Below are 18,551 nucleotides of genomic sequence, written 5' to 3'. Positions count from 1 at the left end.
ACCTGCTCCTCTTTTAATCCCTTTATTGTTGCTGGAATCTGTATGCATGTGGAAAACATTTACATTCCTAAAGTGTTATTATTCAAATATTATGGCTATAAATAGAAGACATAATTTTATTTTAAAACAAAATCAAAAGTCTTCTCTTGTGGAAAACTGAAGCATGAATTCCATACATCCAAGCTGCTGCAAACAATAATCTTGATGATTCCAAGAATATCATCCCCATGCAGAGTTACACAGATGGAAATATCTAAAGGTCTTTGAATGCAAATCCTGCTGCTCTGCTCCCAGTTTGGGATGTCCACTGGAGAAAGAGGAGCCAACACCAGAAGAAAGTATTTTTATTAATTTTCAGCCAAGTATTGGAGGAAAATATTCATTTTTTTTTCTTACCAAGATAAGAAAAACTTTGATTTGGTTACTTAGTGAAGTCACAGCCTAAAGCCTAGAGAAACCAGGTGCTCTCCTATTAATTTATATGGATAACTGTAAAAAAGTAAATTCCAGGATATTATTGAAATGATTGCAAAGATCCTCATGATTTCACTTGGAATATTGTAAGGCTTGAGCAGATTGGGAAAGGAGAGTGCTGTGAACAAAGCATGGCAGGGTTTTCATCAGAGTTACCTGTTCTGCCTCTTGGAGTCCCTGCCTGCTCACAGTCTGGGTTTCATTGCCAGCTCCTGCTAAACTGAGCATTTCCTAACATTGCTAATCTGATGCATCCACAGACAGCACAGGTAATGCATCCTTGAAAAATAAAGAGCAGTCAAGCACCTTTCTCTGAGATCCATATGAACAGTTATTATTAAGATCAATTTCTCTAGAAACACAGATAAACATCAAAATACTCAGGGAATTTTTTTCAGCCTGGAAATTCCCATCTTGCGGCCTAAATCCACAGGCAACCCAGGAATTCTGCAGCTTTATAGTGAATTAATAACATTTCATTCTGAATAAAACCAAACCCTCTTCTTGTACCTGCATGGGCAGGTGAATGTCACTGCAGGGAACCTCAGCCTGCTCTGACAGGCAGCTGCCAGGCTCAAAAATAGTGCATTTCCTAAAGGTTTCATCAAAATAGGGTTTTGCACAGCTGAGAGCAGTGGTGGATAGGGACTGTGCTGTGCATCCCATGATGTGACACCTGGAGTAGCTCCATAAACCTTTGCAGCAGAGAACAGGATGTGAAACACTGGGAATTTTCAACTTGTATTTTATAACTGCCAGCAGTACCTGTAAATCACTCCTTGGCTTTGCTAGGAGCAGCATAAACACCGAATTAATTGATATTTTATGAACTGAGAATGCAAAACCAGCTTGCTTTTATTCTTCAGCTTGCCTTTATTTTCAGCTTGCCTTTATTTTCAGCTCAGACCCGGCACAGGTAGTTCTGGGTAACTTTTGAGTGTGGGGAGTGCTGAGATTGTTCACAGAGGAATAGACACCAAAGTGCCAAAGCATTCTTAGGATTGCACCATGACATTGATTTCCAAACCTGTGTTGAGGATCAAACTTGTTAAAAAGGCAGGCAGCTCCCAACAATGTAATTTACTCCCAGTAGAGATCTGTCAGAGCCCGAGACTTCTTCCAGTTGGAGTATGATGAAAGATGCAACACTCTATAAGGAAATGAAATTAAAACAATCAGACAATCAAACCAAAATCCTCCCAGCTATTCCTTCCTCTGGCTTTCATTGCACATCCTGTTTCTTCTCTGTTTTGGATAATTGAATTGAAAGCTCTTTGAAATGAGGAGCTGTCTACATTTCAGCTCTTATGTAAGACTAAGATCACTGTTGGTACTTTAGAAAATATATGAGTTTCTAGCTTTTGTCTTTACTACTTCTGAAGGGGACATTTGGCCCTGGGTTTGTGTGAGAACTTCCCAAGGAAGAACAAAGAAACAGCACCATGAATTGACAGCCTGTAACGTTTTTCCTGAGGGATTTTAATTTGTTGTGAACTAAGGAGGAGTCTGGGAAATCTCACATCTCGCCAGTTTGAGCCTAAAAATGCAAAGCTGCACCTGAAAGTTAAATCCAACCAGGGTAAGAGTCTCAGGGACATCCCACTGCCCAGGGCAGAGTCCCCATCCCTGCAGGGATTTAGCAGAGATGTGGATGTGGCACTTGGGGACAATAGTGGTGAGCATGGCAGTGCTGGGGGAATGGTGGGACTTGATGATTTTTGAGGGCTTTTGCAACATAAATGATTCTTTCCTACTTTGATAACCTCATGACATTTTGGTGAGTGATTAAAAACCCAAACATTTGTCTGATAATCACAAAACAGATTTTTCCCAACCTCTGATCTTCCAAAGCCAGAGCTCCAAAATTGCTAAAGTAATGGCATTTGCTTTTCTGTCCTCGAGGATGTGCAGAATTTGGGGCTTAGAGAGACGGTCCTTGGTTCAGAATTGCTCTGTTTGTGCTTAATCACCACCTCTGCAGAGCTCAGCTCCCTCTGGGCTCCCAGACCTCTGGAACAGATGCTATTGTGCAACGAGAGGGACTCTGAGTGAAGTTTCCAGAACGGATTTTAATTAGAAACATAACTTCATACAGTAGCTTGGAATGAGTACAGGGAGGGGAGAAAAAAAAAATCCAAGCAAGAGATGAAAACGAAAACACCAAAAAGGAAAAATAAAAAGGACGTTTTGCTGGTGTTTTGTACTGAAAAGCACTTGACAGGAAATACTGTGCATATCTGAAGCACAGAGCAAGCAGTAATAACTATCTGAGCCCCTGAAAATGGTGTAAATCTGCATTGTCTCATTGATTTTCTGGGAGCTGCCATTTCTCATTGGCCTCAGCACTGCTGTGCTCCTTTATCCCAGGGAGGACCCCAGCCAGAATCCAGAAACTTTGAATACTTGTTTGTTTTGTGTTGTTTTGTTTGGGTTGGTTGTTTTTGTTTTGTTTTGTTTTTTTTTTTCCTGTTTAATTAAAATTTAATCAATCTTTTGTTTTGTAGATTGCCCTCCACTTGGTCTAGAGACATTAAAAATTACTGACTTCCAGCTCCATGCCTCCACAGCAAAGCGCTACGGCCTCGGGGCCCACCGAGGAAGGCTCAATATTCAGGTAACATCAATTTTTCCCCTAAGTGGCAGAATGGCTCCAGGTTGTGCTGCTGAATAAAGAGAAGCAGTGGATAGTTATTGCTTCTGACTGCTTTGTCAGCTCGTGTAATTCAAGTGAAGGGGAAACACTGGGCTTGGAGAGGGGAGTAAGTGTGATGGATGACCTTTGGGTTCGTGGGCTACTTGGGAAAATCTCCAAACTTGGTGTGCAAATCCAGACTGGTTTATTCTGTGAGCAAGCCAAGGTGGAGGCAGCTCCTTTCCCAGCCCCAGATCATCCCAGCTCCCTTCACAGTCAGCCTGCAAGGAAGCTCTCACAGCTAGTTGCTTTTTTCTTTGTTGTTTGCCTGTAATTAATGACAATGGTTAATTGAAAGTGTGGTTTCAAGTGAAACCCTTTCCCTAAGGCATTTTTTTCCAGAAGCAGTGATTATACCATCCAAAAAATGCTTCAGAACTCTCTAACATACAATCCTTCTGTTTAGCTTCTTTTGTTTAAGATTAAAAATGTGTTTAGGTGCTTTGCAAATGCCATTTTCCCATTTCTTGTGTTTCTGTTTCCCTCTTTATTATTAGTTCTGTGTCTGCTCAGGGCTGTTCTCTGCATTACAGTCTGTCCAGACTAAAAATGTTACTTTGCATGATAAAGCACAACACTTAAAGTCATAAACAGGATATCAGCACTGAGCCAACAGTGCAAGATCTCTAAAGTTTATTTAATTTGTCATGTTTCATTATTAGAACCCCCCCCATTTGTGTTTCTCCCCAGCTGAAGGGGTTTGGTGCTCAGGGGGCTTAGGCTGGGACTAGGAGGGATGAGCTCTAATCAGCAGTGCCATTCCACACATGGCATCCCTCTGGAAAAGGGATCACCCTTGGTTAAAATCCCAAACATCCCTCTGAGCTCCTTTCTGGGGAAAATACCTGCAGACCCCTCCGAATTTATTGTCCAGTGTTTGTTTTAATGTATTAAAGTTGTTCAGAAAGCTCAGGAAGCCACTTTGGAAAAGCCAGCTGGGGGAGTGGCAGGCAGGCAGCACAGAGGTGGCAATGGGCTCCTCCTTTCCAGTCCAGCATGGGGCTGTGTGCAAGGTGAGCTCTCACCTGCAGCCTTCATATTTATTGTATTTGAGAGCCCACTGAGGGAGTTTGCTTCTTTACTTGATATTTTCTGCTAGGAAAAAAAAAAACCTCATGATCACAAAAGTGGAATGCAGATGATATTCAGGGGGGTTCTAGAGGAAGGCTTAGTTATTTTATTACAGCCTTGTTTATATAATGGCACAAAACCAAGGACTGTGATGCAAACCTCTGAGTTCTCTCTTGGTTCTGGCTACTTATTTTTCATGCTGCTGTTGAAGTTCAATTTATTTAAACACAAGACCACACTGCTTTAGAACAGCAGTCCATCCAGTCCTCACCAGTAGTGTGTTAAAATAAACAGAGAGGTGAAAAATAAATATATTTTATATATATATAAAATAAATAGAGTGTTACCAATGGCTGATGTTTCCTCTAAATATAATCTCCAGAGAAGCCCAGGGCACAGTCTTTTACTGGGAAGAAAAGCAGAAGAAAAATGCCACTCAGCTCTTCCCAAAGTTTCCCAAAGCTTGGATTAGACCAATTTTTTGTTTACTCCTACTGAAACTATGCATACAGTAATTCCTTAAACCCCAGCACCACATAGAGTTACCACGACTGTTAAAAAAAATGGGTTTACCTTTATTTTTCTTTAAAAACAGTTTTCTTCAGGCTGATTTAAAAATGAATAGCACGAAAACTTTTCTAAACTGCAGGTCCCTGTCACTGGGGTTTTGGTCACCCTTCCACTGGGGGTTCAGGGCTGCATTTTACTCTGCATGAAGATTTCTGAATTTCAGTCTTATTTAGAGGGGATTTGCTCCTAACAGAGACAGGTCCTGCAGGTGTCTGCTGTGTCAGGTGGGTAATGAGGTCCCTGGTGATTTCTCTTGGCTGCTCAGCTCAGGAGGTTGCAGTTTGCTGGGGAAAGGCAGAAGGCACTGGGGTTTTAGCTGCTGTGTTTTCCTGCTGTTCAGAGCTGTACTTGAAGGAAAACACTTGGCCCAGCTCAGACACGCTGATGTGCCACTGGAATTCAGTGGGCATGGTATGCTGTGGGTATGGTGACAAGCGATTTTATGGGCTGCTGCCCTTGTCCAGTGATCTGGATATCACCACAGAGCTGTCACAATGTTCATGGGACTCTGCTGTCCCCCCCAAAATCACACAAAATCCTCTCTCTGCCCAACCTCATCATCTGATGTGAAGTCAGCTGAGAAGCTCAAGGCTCTCCCCAGGTAACTGGCACTGCCTCAATTCCCAGAGAATTTGCAGAATAATTAAGTTTTTCAAAAGCTTTTCAGGGTTTGTTTTGGTTTTTCCCTTTTTTCCTGTTTAGATTATCTGAAGCACATGAAATGAATCAGTTGGTGTGTGCTTTATTCCAGAGAAGGACAGGCTGAGAACTGGATAAGACTTTGCAGGATCTGCTTCTCTCATTGTGTGGGCTCTGATTTTCCTCCCAGTCCTGCCTGAATGTGGGGATCAAGGTGGGATTTCTCAAGGGCACAAACCATGTTAGTAGTTCCCATATTTTGGAAATCCAGCTGCAATAGTGGAACAACCAGGAGTAATTTAACATCATCAAGAGAAATCATAGCATAAAATAATATTAACTGAGGCTCTCTGCCTTCAGGGATAAAATTCATTAGTATTTGTCACTTACACGATAATTAAGAGTGGTTGAAACGTGAATAATTTGTCTAACTATGTTTCTTTTCCTTCTTCATTTTCCTGGTTGGAGAAATCCAAACACTGAAGATTAATCAAGTAAAGCAATCCCATGTCTGCAAATACAGGCAGTTGTGTACAAAGGAGAACTCCCAGTCCCTGAAGGGGCTCCAGGAGAGCTGGAGAGGGACTGGAGATAAGGGATGGAGGGACAGGACACAGGGAATGGCTTCAAGCTGAAGGAGGGGAGATTTAGATTGGATTTTGGGAAGGAATTGTTCCCTGTGAGGATGGGCAGGGCTGGCACAGGGTGCCCAGAGCAGCTGTGGCTGCCCCTGGATCCCTGGCAGTGCCCAAGGCCAGGTTGGACATTGGGGTTGGAGCACCTGGGACAGTGGGAGGTGTCCCTGCCATGGCAGGGGTGACACTGGATGGGATTTAAAGTCCCTTTAACCCAAACCACTCCATGGTTCCATGATTGTCTTTATTCCCTTTGAAAAACTGCATTATCAAATCACAAGGAAAATACAAAATTATTGAAGATTTACTCACAGCCTGTGTGTTTTAATTCTTCCCTACTGGCAGTGGTTGCTATAAATACCTGTGATGAGTAATACTTTTTATTCCCCCCCTCCCAAACTTCCTATGGTAGAATAATTTTTTGATCATCCTGCTGGGAATGGAAAAGAATTTAAACAGAGGTGGTTTGATATTTGGTGTATTTTTGCTGCTGCTCCAGCTGATTTGTGGCAGAAGATTGGAATTTCTTTCTTTATTTGAACACATTTTGGTAGTGTCATCTTTCCCCTCATTATAGAACAAGGCTTTCACAACACTGATATTGTGAACAAGTTTTTATTCTGCCTTGCACACAACTAATTTGGAAGAGAAACAGGAATTAAAATGCAAAGTCATATTATTTGTAAAGGAATTTGTAACCTTCATCTTATTTTCTGGATACCTAATAAGCAGCTAATTTGGTTTAGCTGAATGACAATTTTCAACTTTCACACTTGGGAATAACTTATTTGTGAGTGACAGAAAAAAGTCTCTTTTCCTCTATCCAAAAGGGTTTTTTTTCATAAAACACTGCATATTGGGAATTTTTTTTTTTTTTTGCATCTGGCTGCAAATGAAGCACAAACTGGGTTAGAATTTGAGTTATTCTTGAATATTCTGTGAAGGGAAAAAAGATTTGCTCAAGACTTTTCCCTGGCTTCCAATTTTCATCAGCTCCTTCAGTCTCCTGCTTATGAAGATAATTTAAGTACCTATTACATAACTTGAATCTGCTTTTTCCAGGAATTCAATATGGATTTTAAAAATTCAAGTAAACTTACTGAGGAAAGGTATCTTGATCTGTAATATTTGATAGAATACTAGGTAATAATTGTACCCATCTCTCAGGAATGATAATTTTTCCAAAGAAATTTAATAGGAATTCTAATTACTAAATACTTGATTGAGTCTATAAGATTTTATTGTGTAGAAACAGTTTTTTGAAGTGGCCATAGGGAAATAAGGCACCTTCAGAAAAAAAATATAGATTGAAGCTTGAGAAGTGAAATGGTAGCATAAATTTCTGGAGTATTTTTTCCTTCAGAACCATTTCTAAAAATAACTTCTCATTGATTAAACTCCTCTTTTTCATGTAGTATTTTGTGCTGATTAGACACAGACACCTGCTTTTTTTTTTACCCAGTAAAAAACCCAGTAAAATGCCCAAAAAAACTCCATTTTTTTTCACTTCAGATATGCTGATATCAGAAAATAAGAGAGCAGGGAGAAGTAGCAGCATGGCTTTTTTAATTGAAAAAAAAAATTAATTTTTTAAAAATTTTTTTTTTTTTTTTTTATGGTACCTTTGCTCCTATTTAAGGCCAGAGTATTTTAAGCTCTGGATAACTGAGACTCCCCATATTTGACATGCAACTTCAGCTTAACTTTATTTAAACCCAGCTGAAACCATGGATACTCAAGAGTGTAATTTAGGTGGGAGGGTTTTTTTATTTTAATCAGCACTTTTTTCACACTTCTTTCTTCTGCTTTCCACTTCTCATTGCAATGTGGAGGAGCAGCCTATTCCCTGATGAGCAGCACCCCAATGGGAAATCCCCTCATCTCAATAAGGACCAGGGATTGGGAGATGGGGGCACTTGTTCTGCAGGAACTGGTGGAATTTCCCCAGTGTGAAGGGGATTAGCAGGATGCTGCTCTGTAGATTTTAACATTTCCTGGCAAGGTTTTAAAGCCTCAGGCTGTTTCAAATTCCATCTTATTTTAAAATGCATTGAAACCTTTCCTTGCAAAAGGTTATAACTCAGGTCAGTGACTGTGTTTGTATTCTCATGTTTTCCCATTGTTCTGCTCTCCTTGAAGAATTTATCTCCCATTGTTAATAGTTTTTTTTTTTTCTCTGTGCTTTTTTCTTTTTATTTTTATACAAACTTCTTAAAATATCAGAGTTAATGCATAGAAGTAAGGGGTTTAATTTGATTTTGGTAAATGAAGGAAAACAAATAATTTTTAAGCTGCCTCAGTCCTGAAAAAAAAAAAAAAAAGAGGAGTTTTAGGAATTGAATCAGTGTCTTGTGTTTGGCAGCACTTCCTTTAGATGCCATCAGAGCCACACTGGGAAAAGGGATTAACCACAGCATCCTCTCTGAGTTAGAGCCACCCATTTGGGGAGAAAAAGTCTGTAAACCTCTTCATTTTCATTTGGGAGATATTTAAATTATATCCATTCTTGGAATTGCATGGATGGCAATGATAAATCCACATAAAGCACAGATGAAATACCACAAAAATAAACGTAGCCTCAGAGGACCACATGGCAAAGCTTCTGTGCTCTTTATGGCAGAATCCAGCTTGGTGCCAAACATTTCCTGGGCTTTAGAAGGAAAATAAATCTCTGAAGGTTTCAGATGCTATGTTTCATTAAATTCTAGTTCAGATTTATTTGGAAAACAGCTTACCCAAAATACCTTCAGCTATTTCTTTGAAAATGCTGGGAAGGCTGTTTGTGGTGGGTTTCCCAGCAGAAATTGGGATACAAGTTGGTGCTCAAGTTGGGGAACAGCCAGACATTCCTGAATTTTTAGCCTTTGCCCCCTTGCTATGAAAATTAATAATTCTGGTTCTGCTGGGAAGTAACGTTGCTGTTTCCTTTTGCCTCGCACTCTGCTTTGCTGCTTCCAGGGAAAACAAGATTTTTCTAATCACTGACCATTATTTACACGGGCTGGAGCTGGCTTTTTAGGACTTTCCAAACTCTGCAAACCATTTGGATAATTTGTTCTGGATAAAGGCTGTGGCTCTGGATCCATCAGGCCACAAGAACAGACTGAAGCTCTGTTTATCTTTTCTGACTTCAATTTATATGTCAACATTCTTCGTTTTCAAAGGGACTTCCCAGAATTTCCTGCCCTGCCTTGAGTAAGGAAATATTTTGGTGAGGGCCTCAAGGGTCTTTAAGTGCTGCCAGAGGAGTGAGGGGGATGAATGATGTGTTCCTTTCTTTTTCCCATGAAAGACCTGCAGTTTCCTAGCTCTGATTTATGGTCAGCTTTGCCTTCTTTTCAGGCAGGTGTTAACGAAAATGATTTTTATGATGGTGCTTGGTGTGCAGGAAGAAATGACCCCTACCAGTGGATTGAAGTAGATGCTCGAAGGTTGACAAAATTCACTGGAGTCATCACACAGGGAAGAAACTCCCTCTGGTCGTAAGTACACACTGACTTCTCTCCATGGGATTCATGTCCTGATGGGCTTTGGTTCTTCAAGGAAAAAAAAAAAAATCAGGAAGATTGGAAATGCTGTGAGACATCGAGTAATTGAATTTACAACAGTAAAAGGCAAAGTCATTACATCTGGCATAAAATAGAAGTTTAAGGGTAGCAAAATTCTGTGGTCATTATCTACAGCTGGGCCTTTACACTCACCTTGTGTTAAAATTCCTCATTCTTTTCCAGTATTTAACTTGATCAGATTAGGTTATAGTTTCATTCAAAACTACTCAAAACATTTCAAAAGGGACCTTTTTTTTAATTTAGCTCAGAATAACCATGCCTCTTTGAGATGTCTTAATCCCTAGGTAATCACCAAGCAATTGCTGTAATTCCAAAATAACATGATTTTTATGTGAACAGATAAAATAAACTTTATAATACTATATATATATTTGCATATATATTATATATATGTAAATACATTATTTATACATTTATGTATATAATTAATTTTATTTAAAATATAACTTAATTACATATCTGCATATAATTATGCAAGTATGTACCTTGTCTATATAGATTAAAATATGCTATTTTTGAGCTTTCTGGCCACTGCTTGTGCTAGACAATGTGCTCATGGCACTGAGAAATAAGGGTTTTGCCCAGATTTATCTGCATTTACTCCTCTGTGACTGTGGCAGAGTGTATGTGAGGGATGCAGCAATCAGATGGCAGGAACAGGAACTGGAGGTGAGGATTTGGGTTTTTTTCCTGCTCTTTAGGTTTTTGTTTGGCCTTTTAATTTGTCATTGAGTCTCACAGGTTTTGTGTGAGCAGGTAATTCCACTTGTGCTGCTGGACCTTTTGCACAAGCATGCAGGACATGCAAAACCACAATGACAGATCCATTCTGGTCAGAGCTCTCCCTTAGAAAATGAAAATGAGACATGTAATTGAAGGTAAACCAGAAAAAAAAATGCCACGATATCTTAGAAAAAGAATATTTTTTCTTTCAACAGTTTAATTTTCCGTGGGTTTTTTTGTTTAATTTCTTTTAACATGGTTGTGGGAGTAGGTGCTTATTTGGCAATAAGGTTTCTATATTTATTCCACATTGTTCTGTGGTAGGTAGATAATTACTGTGGCAAAGCTTTACTCTTTTCTTTATTCATCCTCTTGACATTGCTGTTCCTCTCAACGCCAGAGCTGCACTGCTTCATCCTGTCATGCTTCTATTTTTAGTTCAGCTCTGTTAGGAGTTTACAGCAGATCTTGACACTCTATTTATAGCTGGTATTCACACTCATCTTGGGGTTTTTGGTTGTTTTTTTTTTTTTTTGAACCATAGAAACACAGAATCACAGAAAGATTTGGGTTGGAATGGACCTTAAAATCATTGAGATCCAACTCCCCTGCCATGGGCTGGGAATTTGATTTTGCCTTCTTTCCCCATAAAAAATTGGTGTGCAGAACCCCGAGGGTGTGCAGGAGAAGCAGGTCCAGGCTCCTCCTGGATTCCTGCTCAGATGTGAGGAAAAGCAGGAACGTTTCTGCCTGATGGGAGCAAAGATGGATCCAACAGGACCAGCTGTGCTGTGGGGCAGGTTAATGTCCCCTGAAAACACATCCTGTAGGACTGAACTGTGCCCCAAGAAAGGGCAGGGGAATGGGGAGAAACAGCCCCATAAGGGGCAGAAAAAGAGTGGTCAGGACTTGGATTGGGGTGGGCAGGTTCCTTTGTGCCTGCTCTGCTCAGAAAGCAAAGGAGACTCATCAGCTTCCTGCCCTCAGCCTCTGCTGTGCCTGTGGTGGCATCAAAAAGGATTGCTTGTGATATCAAAGTTTGTACCAAAAGATGCCCTTCTGTTACCTGAGGCACCTTCCCAGCTTTATGAGGCTGTGTGACAAGAAGAGAGAGCTTTCATGACTGATGGAAACATATGTTGGAGAATAATCTTATTGTAGGTGTGAGAGCCAAAAAAGCACCTCTCTGATCTGTGTTGTATTAGAAGTGAAAGCCTGCCAAAGCAGGGGAGCCGAGGTAAGATTTTTATTTAGTCCAAAGCCTTGGAGACTTTCCCAGCTTTATATTTTAAAAATAAAAAATCAAGGCACTGAAGGAGAACAAGCTTATATTAGATATTGGGAAGAAATTGTTCCCTGTGAGGGTGGGCAGGACTGGCACAGGGTGCCCAGAGAAGCTGTGGCTGCCCCTGGATCCCTGGCAGTGCCCAAGGATGGAGCTTGGAGCCACCTGGGACAGTGGAAGGTGTCCCTGATGATCTTTAAGGTCCCTTCCAACCTAAAGCATTCTGTGATTCCATGACACTGGGAGAAAGAACCAATAAACCAACTCTTTTTATTGAACAAGAATCTTTAACAAAATGAAAAAAAAAAAAAAATGTACTTCACTGGAAGATCTGCCTGGATCAGATTTGTCCCTGTCCTGGTCCCTGTAGTTTCCTGCTGCTGACTTAATGAGGACATTTAAAATGCCAAGGGAGGGCAGGCAAGGACACCCTGAATCCTCTATCAAACATCTTTGCCCTTCACTGCAGGGCTGCAGCCTGGCCTTTGCTCTCCTGTGTGTGATGCTGCAGCCAGAGCTCCTTTACTGCTGCTGGACTCATCCTTTTCCTCCCTGGGAGCAGCTCTGGCAGCTGGAGCCTGGTTTTGTTCATGATCTCTCCTATCAGACACGATCTGCTCACCTGCAGCTTTGCTCACTGGGGGTTTTTTTGGGCTTTCTATGCAGTGATGAGCTGAAGGTTACACTTCACACAATGCAAAGAGCACAAAAATGCTTGGGGTTTCCATTTCCTGAGCACTGGCAGGAGCTGCTTCTCCTCTCCTGCTGTTCCCTGTCTGTCTCCTCTGGTGGATTGTGGCTCCTCTTGCCCATGCCAGGCTTGAGACAGGAGAGCCCTGAGGAGGAAGAGGCTGAGTTGCAGAAGCAGCTCTTGAAAACACAGATGACCTGATGGGAGAGAAGGAAACTGAGCCTGGTTTGTAATGAATACTTGGATTGTTTAATCATTTCCTTCTTAAGGAAAAGCACTTCTGAGTCAAATTTTTTGTTTGGATGTGAGTTCTGTGATGGTCACAGGGAATCAAATCTTTATCCTCCCCTTTTTTTTTCAAGCCTGTAACAAGCAAAAACAGGCTTTGAACAAAAAAATCCTGGATTTGAGGAGTGCTTCCTTTTACCAGTCAAAGCAAGCACGTGGCCTCGAGGGCTGTTGCTGTTCAGGCACCTCAGTCATTCCTGGGAAACCTGAAATCATGGAAAAGTGTTCTTTTGCCACCATAAATGGGCTAATCTGCTTAGATCATCCAGAAGATCTGCAGATGATGAATTTCACAGAAAATGTGGAGCCCAGCTGCAAGAACCAAGACATCTTTTTGATCTTTACACTGAAGACATCCAAAAATCAGGAGTGCCACAAGTGCTGGTTAATAGGAATAAAATCCAATGCCTTGCAAGTGAGCAGAATATCTGTTGCTTTGAGGGAGAAATAATATATGTAATTCTTCCTTTCATATTGTAAGTGCTACCATATTCATATTGCTGCCAAGTTTTAGGAACCAAATATCTTTAAACAACTGTTCAAGGCTGTAGAGTGGGACACTGGAAGCATCACTGTGGAATTGTGCCACGGATTTAAAGCAATGATGTGGTAGTTTAAAATATGCACTCTCTTGACAGAGAGAAAGAAACTATTAATCACTCTTAGCAGTTTGGCAGGAATTTGAAAAACAGAGTAAACTTGTTTCCCACAAACCAAACTCTCTTCTGATAATTCAGCATCATCTTTTGTATCAAGAGAAAACCCACATGTCAAAATAGAGTCAGTGTGTGCTGACAGTAATACAAAGCTTCAGGCTGTGTGAATGCAGAGGATGTTTTGGTTTCCAGGAGAGGATGTAATGTTGCAGTGTATGAGATGCATTTTGTAAAAATTAACCTTTCAGTCATGGTAAATTGTGAACTATCACCACATGCCATGGAATGACAAAATGACAACAATAAGAAGAAACATGGATGAAATGATCTGGGCAGAAGGTTGGAATTCCACAGCAAAATTATGAAATTTTTAGAGAAAAATCAAAATAGACTCATTCTCAAGTATGTTCTCTTTAAGACCTTTCGGTTTCATGAAAGAAGATTTTTCACTTTTTTGCAGGATATTGGTCTTTAGGACAAAAACTGTAGGGGGAGCATCTTAATTTTTCAAGTCTGGTTTGGGTAGAGGTTTTTCTGTGTCTTCCAAAATTACAATAGCTCTTAAAAGGTTTGAGGAGACACCAAATCAATGGTGTTGCTGGCTGGAAGGAATGACTTTCATTATTGTCTGCTTCTAAACTGGCACCCTTTTAAGCTGGTCACTTATTTTCATTAGTGCTGAAGAAACATTTTAACTAGAAGCTGGTGTAGACACCATTGCACACTCCCCACTGTGCCACTTGTTTGATTTCCCTGTGCTGCTCTGTAGGGATAGCAAATAATAATAAATATCCAGCAGATTGGATTTTGTGTCTGATCATGCTTTTGCTACAGACAAGGATCTTGTGATTGAATAGGGGAATGATTTTGCAATTTTTTCGGTAGCACACCCTCGACCTCAGCCTTCCCCGTGTGCAGTGTAGCTCTTCATGATGCCCCAGCATCCCTTTTGACAAACTGTCCTGAGGGAACTGTAGGTCTGTAACAAGCTGGGTGCCTTCCAGAGACACAGTTGAGAATAAATTTAGGTCAGTGCAATTTGCTTGCTTGCTTCTAATTTCGGTGGTACATCGTTCTGCTCTTTAGTCACAAAATGAATGTGTTGCCCCACATTTCAATTTATTGCTGCACTCACTGGCAGCTTCTCAGAAGCTCAGATTTGTTTTTTAGGCAGTCTTTATGGTGAGGGGGTAATTTCCTTGCTTGGAAGGCAATAAAAATCAGAGTCACAGAATCATTAACATCGGAAAATGCCTCTAAGATCATCAAGTCCAACACTGCCAGGGTCTTCCCAGCTATTCCTGGTACTAAGGTCGTGGTCTCAGTAGTAACACTGGTTCCCTGAAGAGATAATCACACGAGCATCTTCAGTATTCCAACAATAGCAGGGGAAAGAGCAGTGATAATCCTTCCAGTGACACTGTGGTGGCATTCAGGAGAGTGGAGAGGATATTCACAGGTATTTTGAGCTGTTACTACAATCTAAGAAAACAGAATTTTGCACTGTGCACAAGAAAATTCAGCAGAGCAATGCTGCTTGTGAGAGCAGAGAAGAATAAACCCTAAACCCTGTCCAGCTCACAAGTACAGCAGACAAAGTTGGCAGTGAATTTCAAGCAGTTCCTCCTGTCCCCTGGCAGAGGCTGTGAAAACACACCTTGGTGAAACTTCAACAAGTCCAGTGGATATGTCTCGATGTGTTATACAAATCATGTAACAAAACAAGCAGCTGCTGTGTGCAGGCTTGAGTAATTTAATTCTGGTGCATTAAATCAGTGCAAGCTGTTATTTGCCCTGACTGGGTGACAGGACTGCAGAGATTATTACAGCTTTCCCAAACTCAGCCTCATGGAGTGAATCTTTCCAAATCCATAGAAATCATATCAAGTGGATTGATGGGAATTATAAATCAACCTGAACTCATTGCAGAAAAAGCTCCCTTGAGATAATGCTGTCAGTAGTTACGTTATACTAATGTTTATGATGGGTTTACCTAATAAGTTAGATTTTCTCCTGACTGTGGCTTGGTGAATCCTTCTCATGGGCTTTCCTGAGCCAGCCTTTGGCAGCTGCACCTCCAGGGCTCTCCATCCATTTGTTTGATTTCATTCCCTGTGCCCTGTTGATTTTCCAGCTCAGTTCTTGTCCCCTGCCCAGGATTTTTGTCCCAGCCTTGCTCACCCTGATGAGCACTGCCCACCTCCCCTGGGCTCTGGGGCACTGCCTCGGTGACCAGCTGGGGTGATCCTGCGTGGGTGGGGTGCTGACAGCACACCCAGGGACAGATTTATGCTTTCACAAGTTTGTTTGACAGAAATGTCAGAGCTGATGCTGTTCTGTGCTGTGATTTGTCACGGGGATCCTCTGGCCAAGGCTCTGTGACTCACTGGGAGGGAGCAGGTCACTGCCACCCCTAGGGATGCTCTGCTCACTCTGCACACCCCAAGGGTGCTGAGGAGTGGACAGAACCTGCCCTGCTCACTGAGCCTCACTGGAGATGCTCAGAAGAAAAAAAAAAAAAAAAAAGGAAAAAAAGCTTTTTCACCTTCACGGAAGGGACTTGACATCAAACGAGCCGAATCGTTTTGGAAAAGGTGACTTCCAGTGAATTTCAGCATCTGCTGCAGCAGATTACTCACACTTACTCATCACAGCCTGGATTTGTGTGTTTGGCACGGGCACCATGACTTGTTGCAATGAGAAGGGTTGGGTGGGGGGCATCAGGCTCCTTTTCCCTCCTCTTGTGCCCTTCCCACACCAGGAGTGACACTTGGCCACTCCACGTGGGCTTGGTGGCACTGAGACCCTTCAGCATTGCTGTAATTATTCTCTCAGATGTGGACACAAGTGGCAGGGTTTGTTTGCTCTTACTCTCAGAGCTTTTCATTTTCCTGTATTTTAACATTCACAAAGTGAGGCATTGCCTGTAAAGTCTGGGTTTTTCTCCTCAAATGCACGGATGATTTACAAAGGTGAGATAGGCACATATTGAACAGAAAATTTAAAATGCCACAAAAAGAGGTTCAGGAGAAAAGGCACCACAGCTTGGTTGTGTTCAGCAAATACAGAGGATTGGTGTAGAAAGAATTTCAAACTCATGCAGGTCTCATTGCAAAGAGTGGCCCAAAATAAGGGGTATTAAGACCAAAATGTTTGGGGCAGAGGATGTTTCTGACCCTGGCACCTCCAGGCATTGCCAACAGTAAAAAGAAACATCCACAGCTGGCACCAGATTTTCTAGAAAGTCATAAAATTCTCATAAAAACCTGGCTGTAAGTTGCAAATGTTGGGTTGGAAAGGTATTTGCACCCCCAACTCCTGTTTATTGAGTAAAGCTCTGAAAAATCTGTGCTGAATTCAGTTCAAGCAAGTGAAATTCTGGCTCTGAGCTTTTCTTCATTAGGCCTCCAAAGAGATGGATTTCACAGCAGTACATTCATTTCACTCAGCTAGAAGCAATTTTAAAAATTAAACATTCAAAGATTTCAATTATTAAAAAAAAATACCCTTGCTGGCTAGCAATCTTCATCTCCTAAATCATATTTATTTTAATTAGTTTGCAAAACTTGCTGGGCTACCTGTGGTTAGCCTGGGCATTTTTTGACTTGGCTTATTTGGAAGCTGTTTGACAGGGGGTGATTTAAAATTTTATCAGCATAAATATTATTATAGAATATTAATATTAATGGTTTTAAATTTAATTGCATCTGAGTACAAATTAATTTTTCAACTAGAAAGCCATTTAATTGCCAGCATGCTGATTCTGTTGCATGAGTATCATTTAGTATAAGGCTTATCCAGCATTTTTTTGGTGTAGAGAATTTGCTATATCAAGTATTTTGGCGTGTCAATTTATTTATTATTGCTGGGTAGACATTTATTTGCCTGACTGATTCTATTTTATATTAATTTTAGTAGTTTGTCTTGCAGATAAATCAGGTGAGCTTGACAGCAGGAGAATAAAATGCTCAGCTGGAGCCAGGTCTGTTGTAGATGATGTTCATGGGAGCTCTGCTGGTGTTTGCTGCTCTCATTCCAAGAATGGCAGAGAATCGTGGAATAGATTGGGTTAGAAGGGGCATTAAAAATCATCCTGTTCTAATTCCCCTGCTATAGGAACCTCCCACTGTCCCAGCTGCTCCAACCCCAATGTCCAACCTGGCCTTGGGCACTGCCAGGGATCCAGGGGCAGCCACAGCAAATCTGGGCACCCTGTGCCAGCCCTGCCCACCCTCCAGGGAACAATTCCTGCCCGATATCCCATCCAGCCCTGCCCTCTGGCAGTGGGAGCCATTCCCTGTGTCCTGTCCCTCCATCCCTTGTCCCCATTCCCTCTTGGAGCCCCTTTATCCCCTGGAAGGGGCTCTGGGCTCTCCCTGGAGCCTTCTCCAGTCTGAACAGCCCCATTTCTCTCCTTTCCAGACAGGAAGGTGCTCCATCCCTTCAGTCTTCTTTGTGGCCCATCTGTGCCACTCTGGGCTTGAGCTTCTGCTCACCAGCACCTCAAATCCCCTTCTCACCTCAAATCACATGTGGGGTTTCCTTGATGGGGAAAAGCATCCTCAGAGATGAGGATCAAAGTGTTAGATTTATTTCACTTCTTGCTGGTTCAGCTTTCCATGATTGAGAGGCTTGGCCTTAAAGCATTGCATGCAGCTCAAACAGAATAAACCCAAACAGTGCCAGTTTCAGCAGGAAAGGAAGAAGCCTGGATCCCCTCCACTGCTTCCCACTGAGCACTCCTTGTGTGCTCCCCTGAGCTGGGATTCAGCAAGAAAAGTCAGGAAATTCTGTCAGGGAAGGCAGGGCTGGAGATGTTTTGTTGTTCTGGTGCTGCCCATGCTCTTTTTGCCTGTGCTCAGTAGCCTGATGCTGTGGTTAGATAAGGAAAAGGTGATTATTGGGGCAGGAACCTGACAAAGCTGTAGGAGTTCTGCTTTTAATTCTCTGCTTTGATTCAGGTTTACTCTCTCTGTCCCTGGGCAGGTTATTTAATCCCTGAGCTTTTCTTTTTGAATGAAAATGGAAATGCAGGACATTTCTATGCATTACAAGAAACCGAATTTGAAATTGAAGGTGTTTAAATAAGCTTTATCTAAGGCCAGTGCATTACAGATAAAAATCAAGTAATTAGTAATAATTCAAAAATCCACCATACTAAGTGAATTTGAATCATATTTTGATTTTTGCATTTACTATCTCTGAAAGGAATTGATTAATGTTATCAGTGGATACTAAGATTTTTCAGATAGGCTGCT

The 18,551-nt window shown here is 41.5% G+C and overlaps 1 protein-coding gene across 1 annotated transcript in view; it reads left to right on the top strand.

Moving 5' to 3' along the window:
- Positions 1–18,551, top strand: part of CPXM2 (carboxypeptidase X, M14 family member 2) — a 68,236-nt gene that overhangs the window by 18,201 nt on the left and 31,484 nt on the right. The window contains exons 2-3 of the mRNA XM_014879628.2: positions 2,979–3,088; positions 9,424–9,563. Of these exons, the coding sequence (XP_014735114.2) occupies positions 2,979–3,088; positions 9,424–9,563 (250 nt within the window). The remainder of the gene's footprint in view (positions 1–2,978; positions 3,089–9,423; positions 9,564–18,551) is intronic.

The sequence above is a fragment of the Sturnus vulgaris genome, chromosome 8, assembly GCF_052056855.1.
Source record: "Sturnus vulgaris isolate bStuVul1 chromosome 8, bStuVul1.hap1, whole genome shotgun sequence".
NCBI classification, from domain to species: Eukaryota; Metazoa; Chordata; class Aves; order Passeriformes; family Sturnidae; genus Sturnus; species Sturnus vulgaris.
This window is presented reverse-complemented; position numbering and strand designations above follow the sequence as displayed.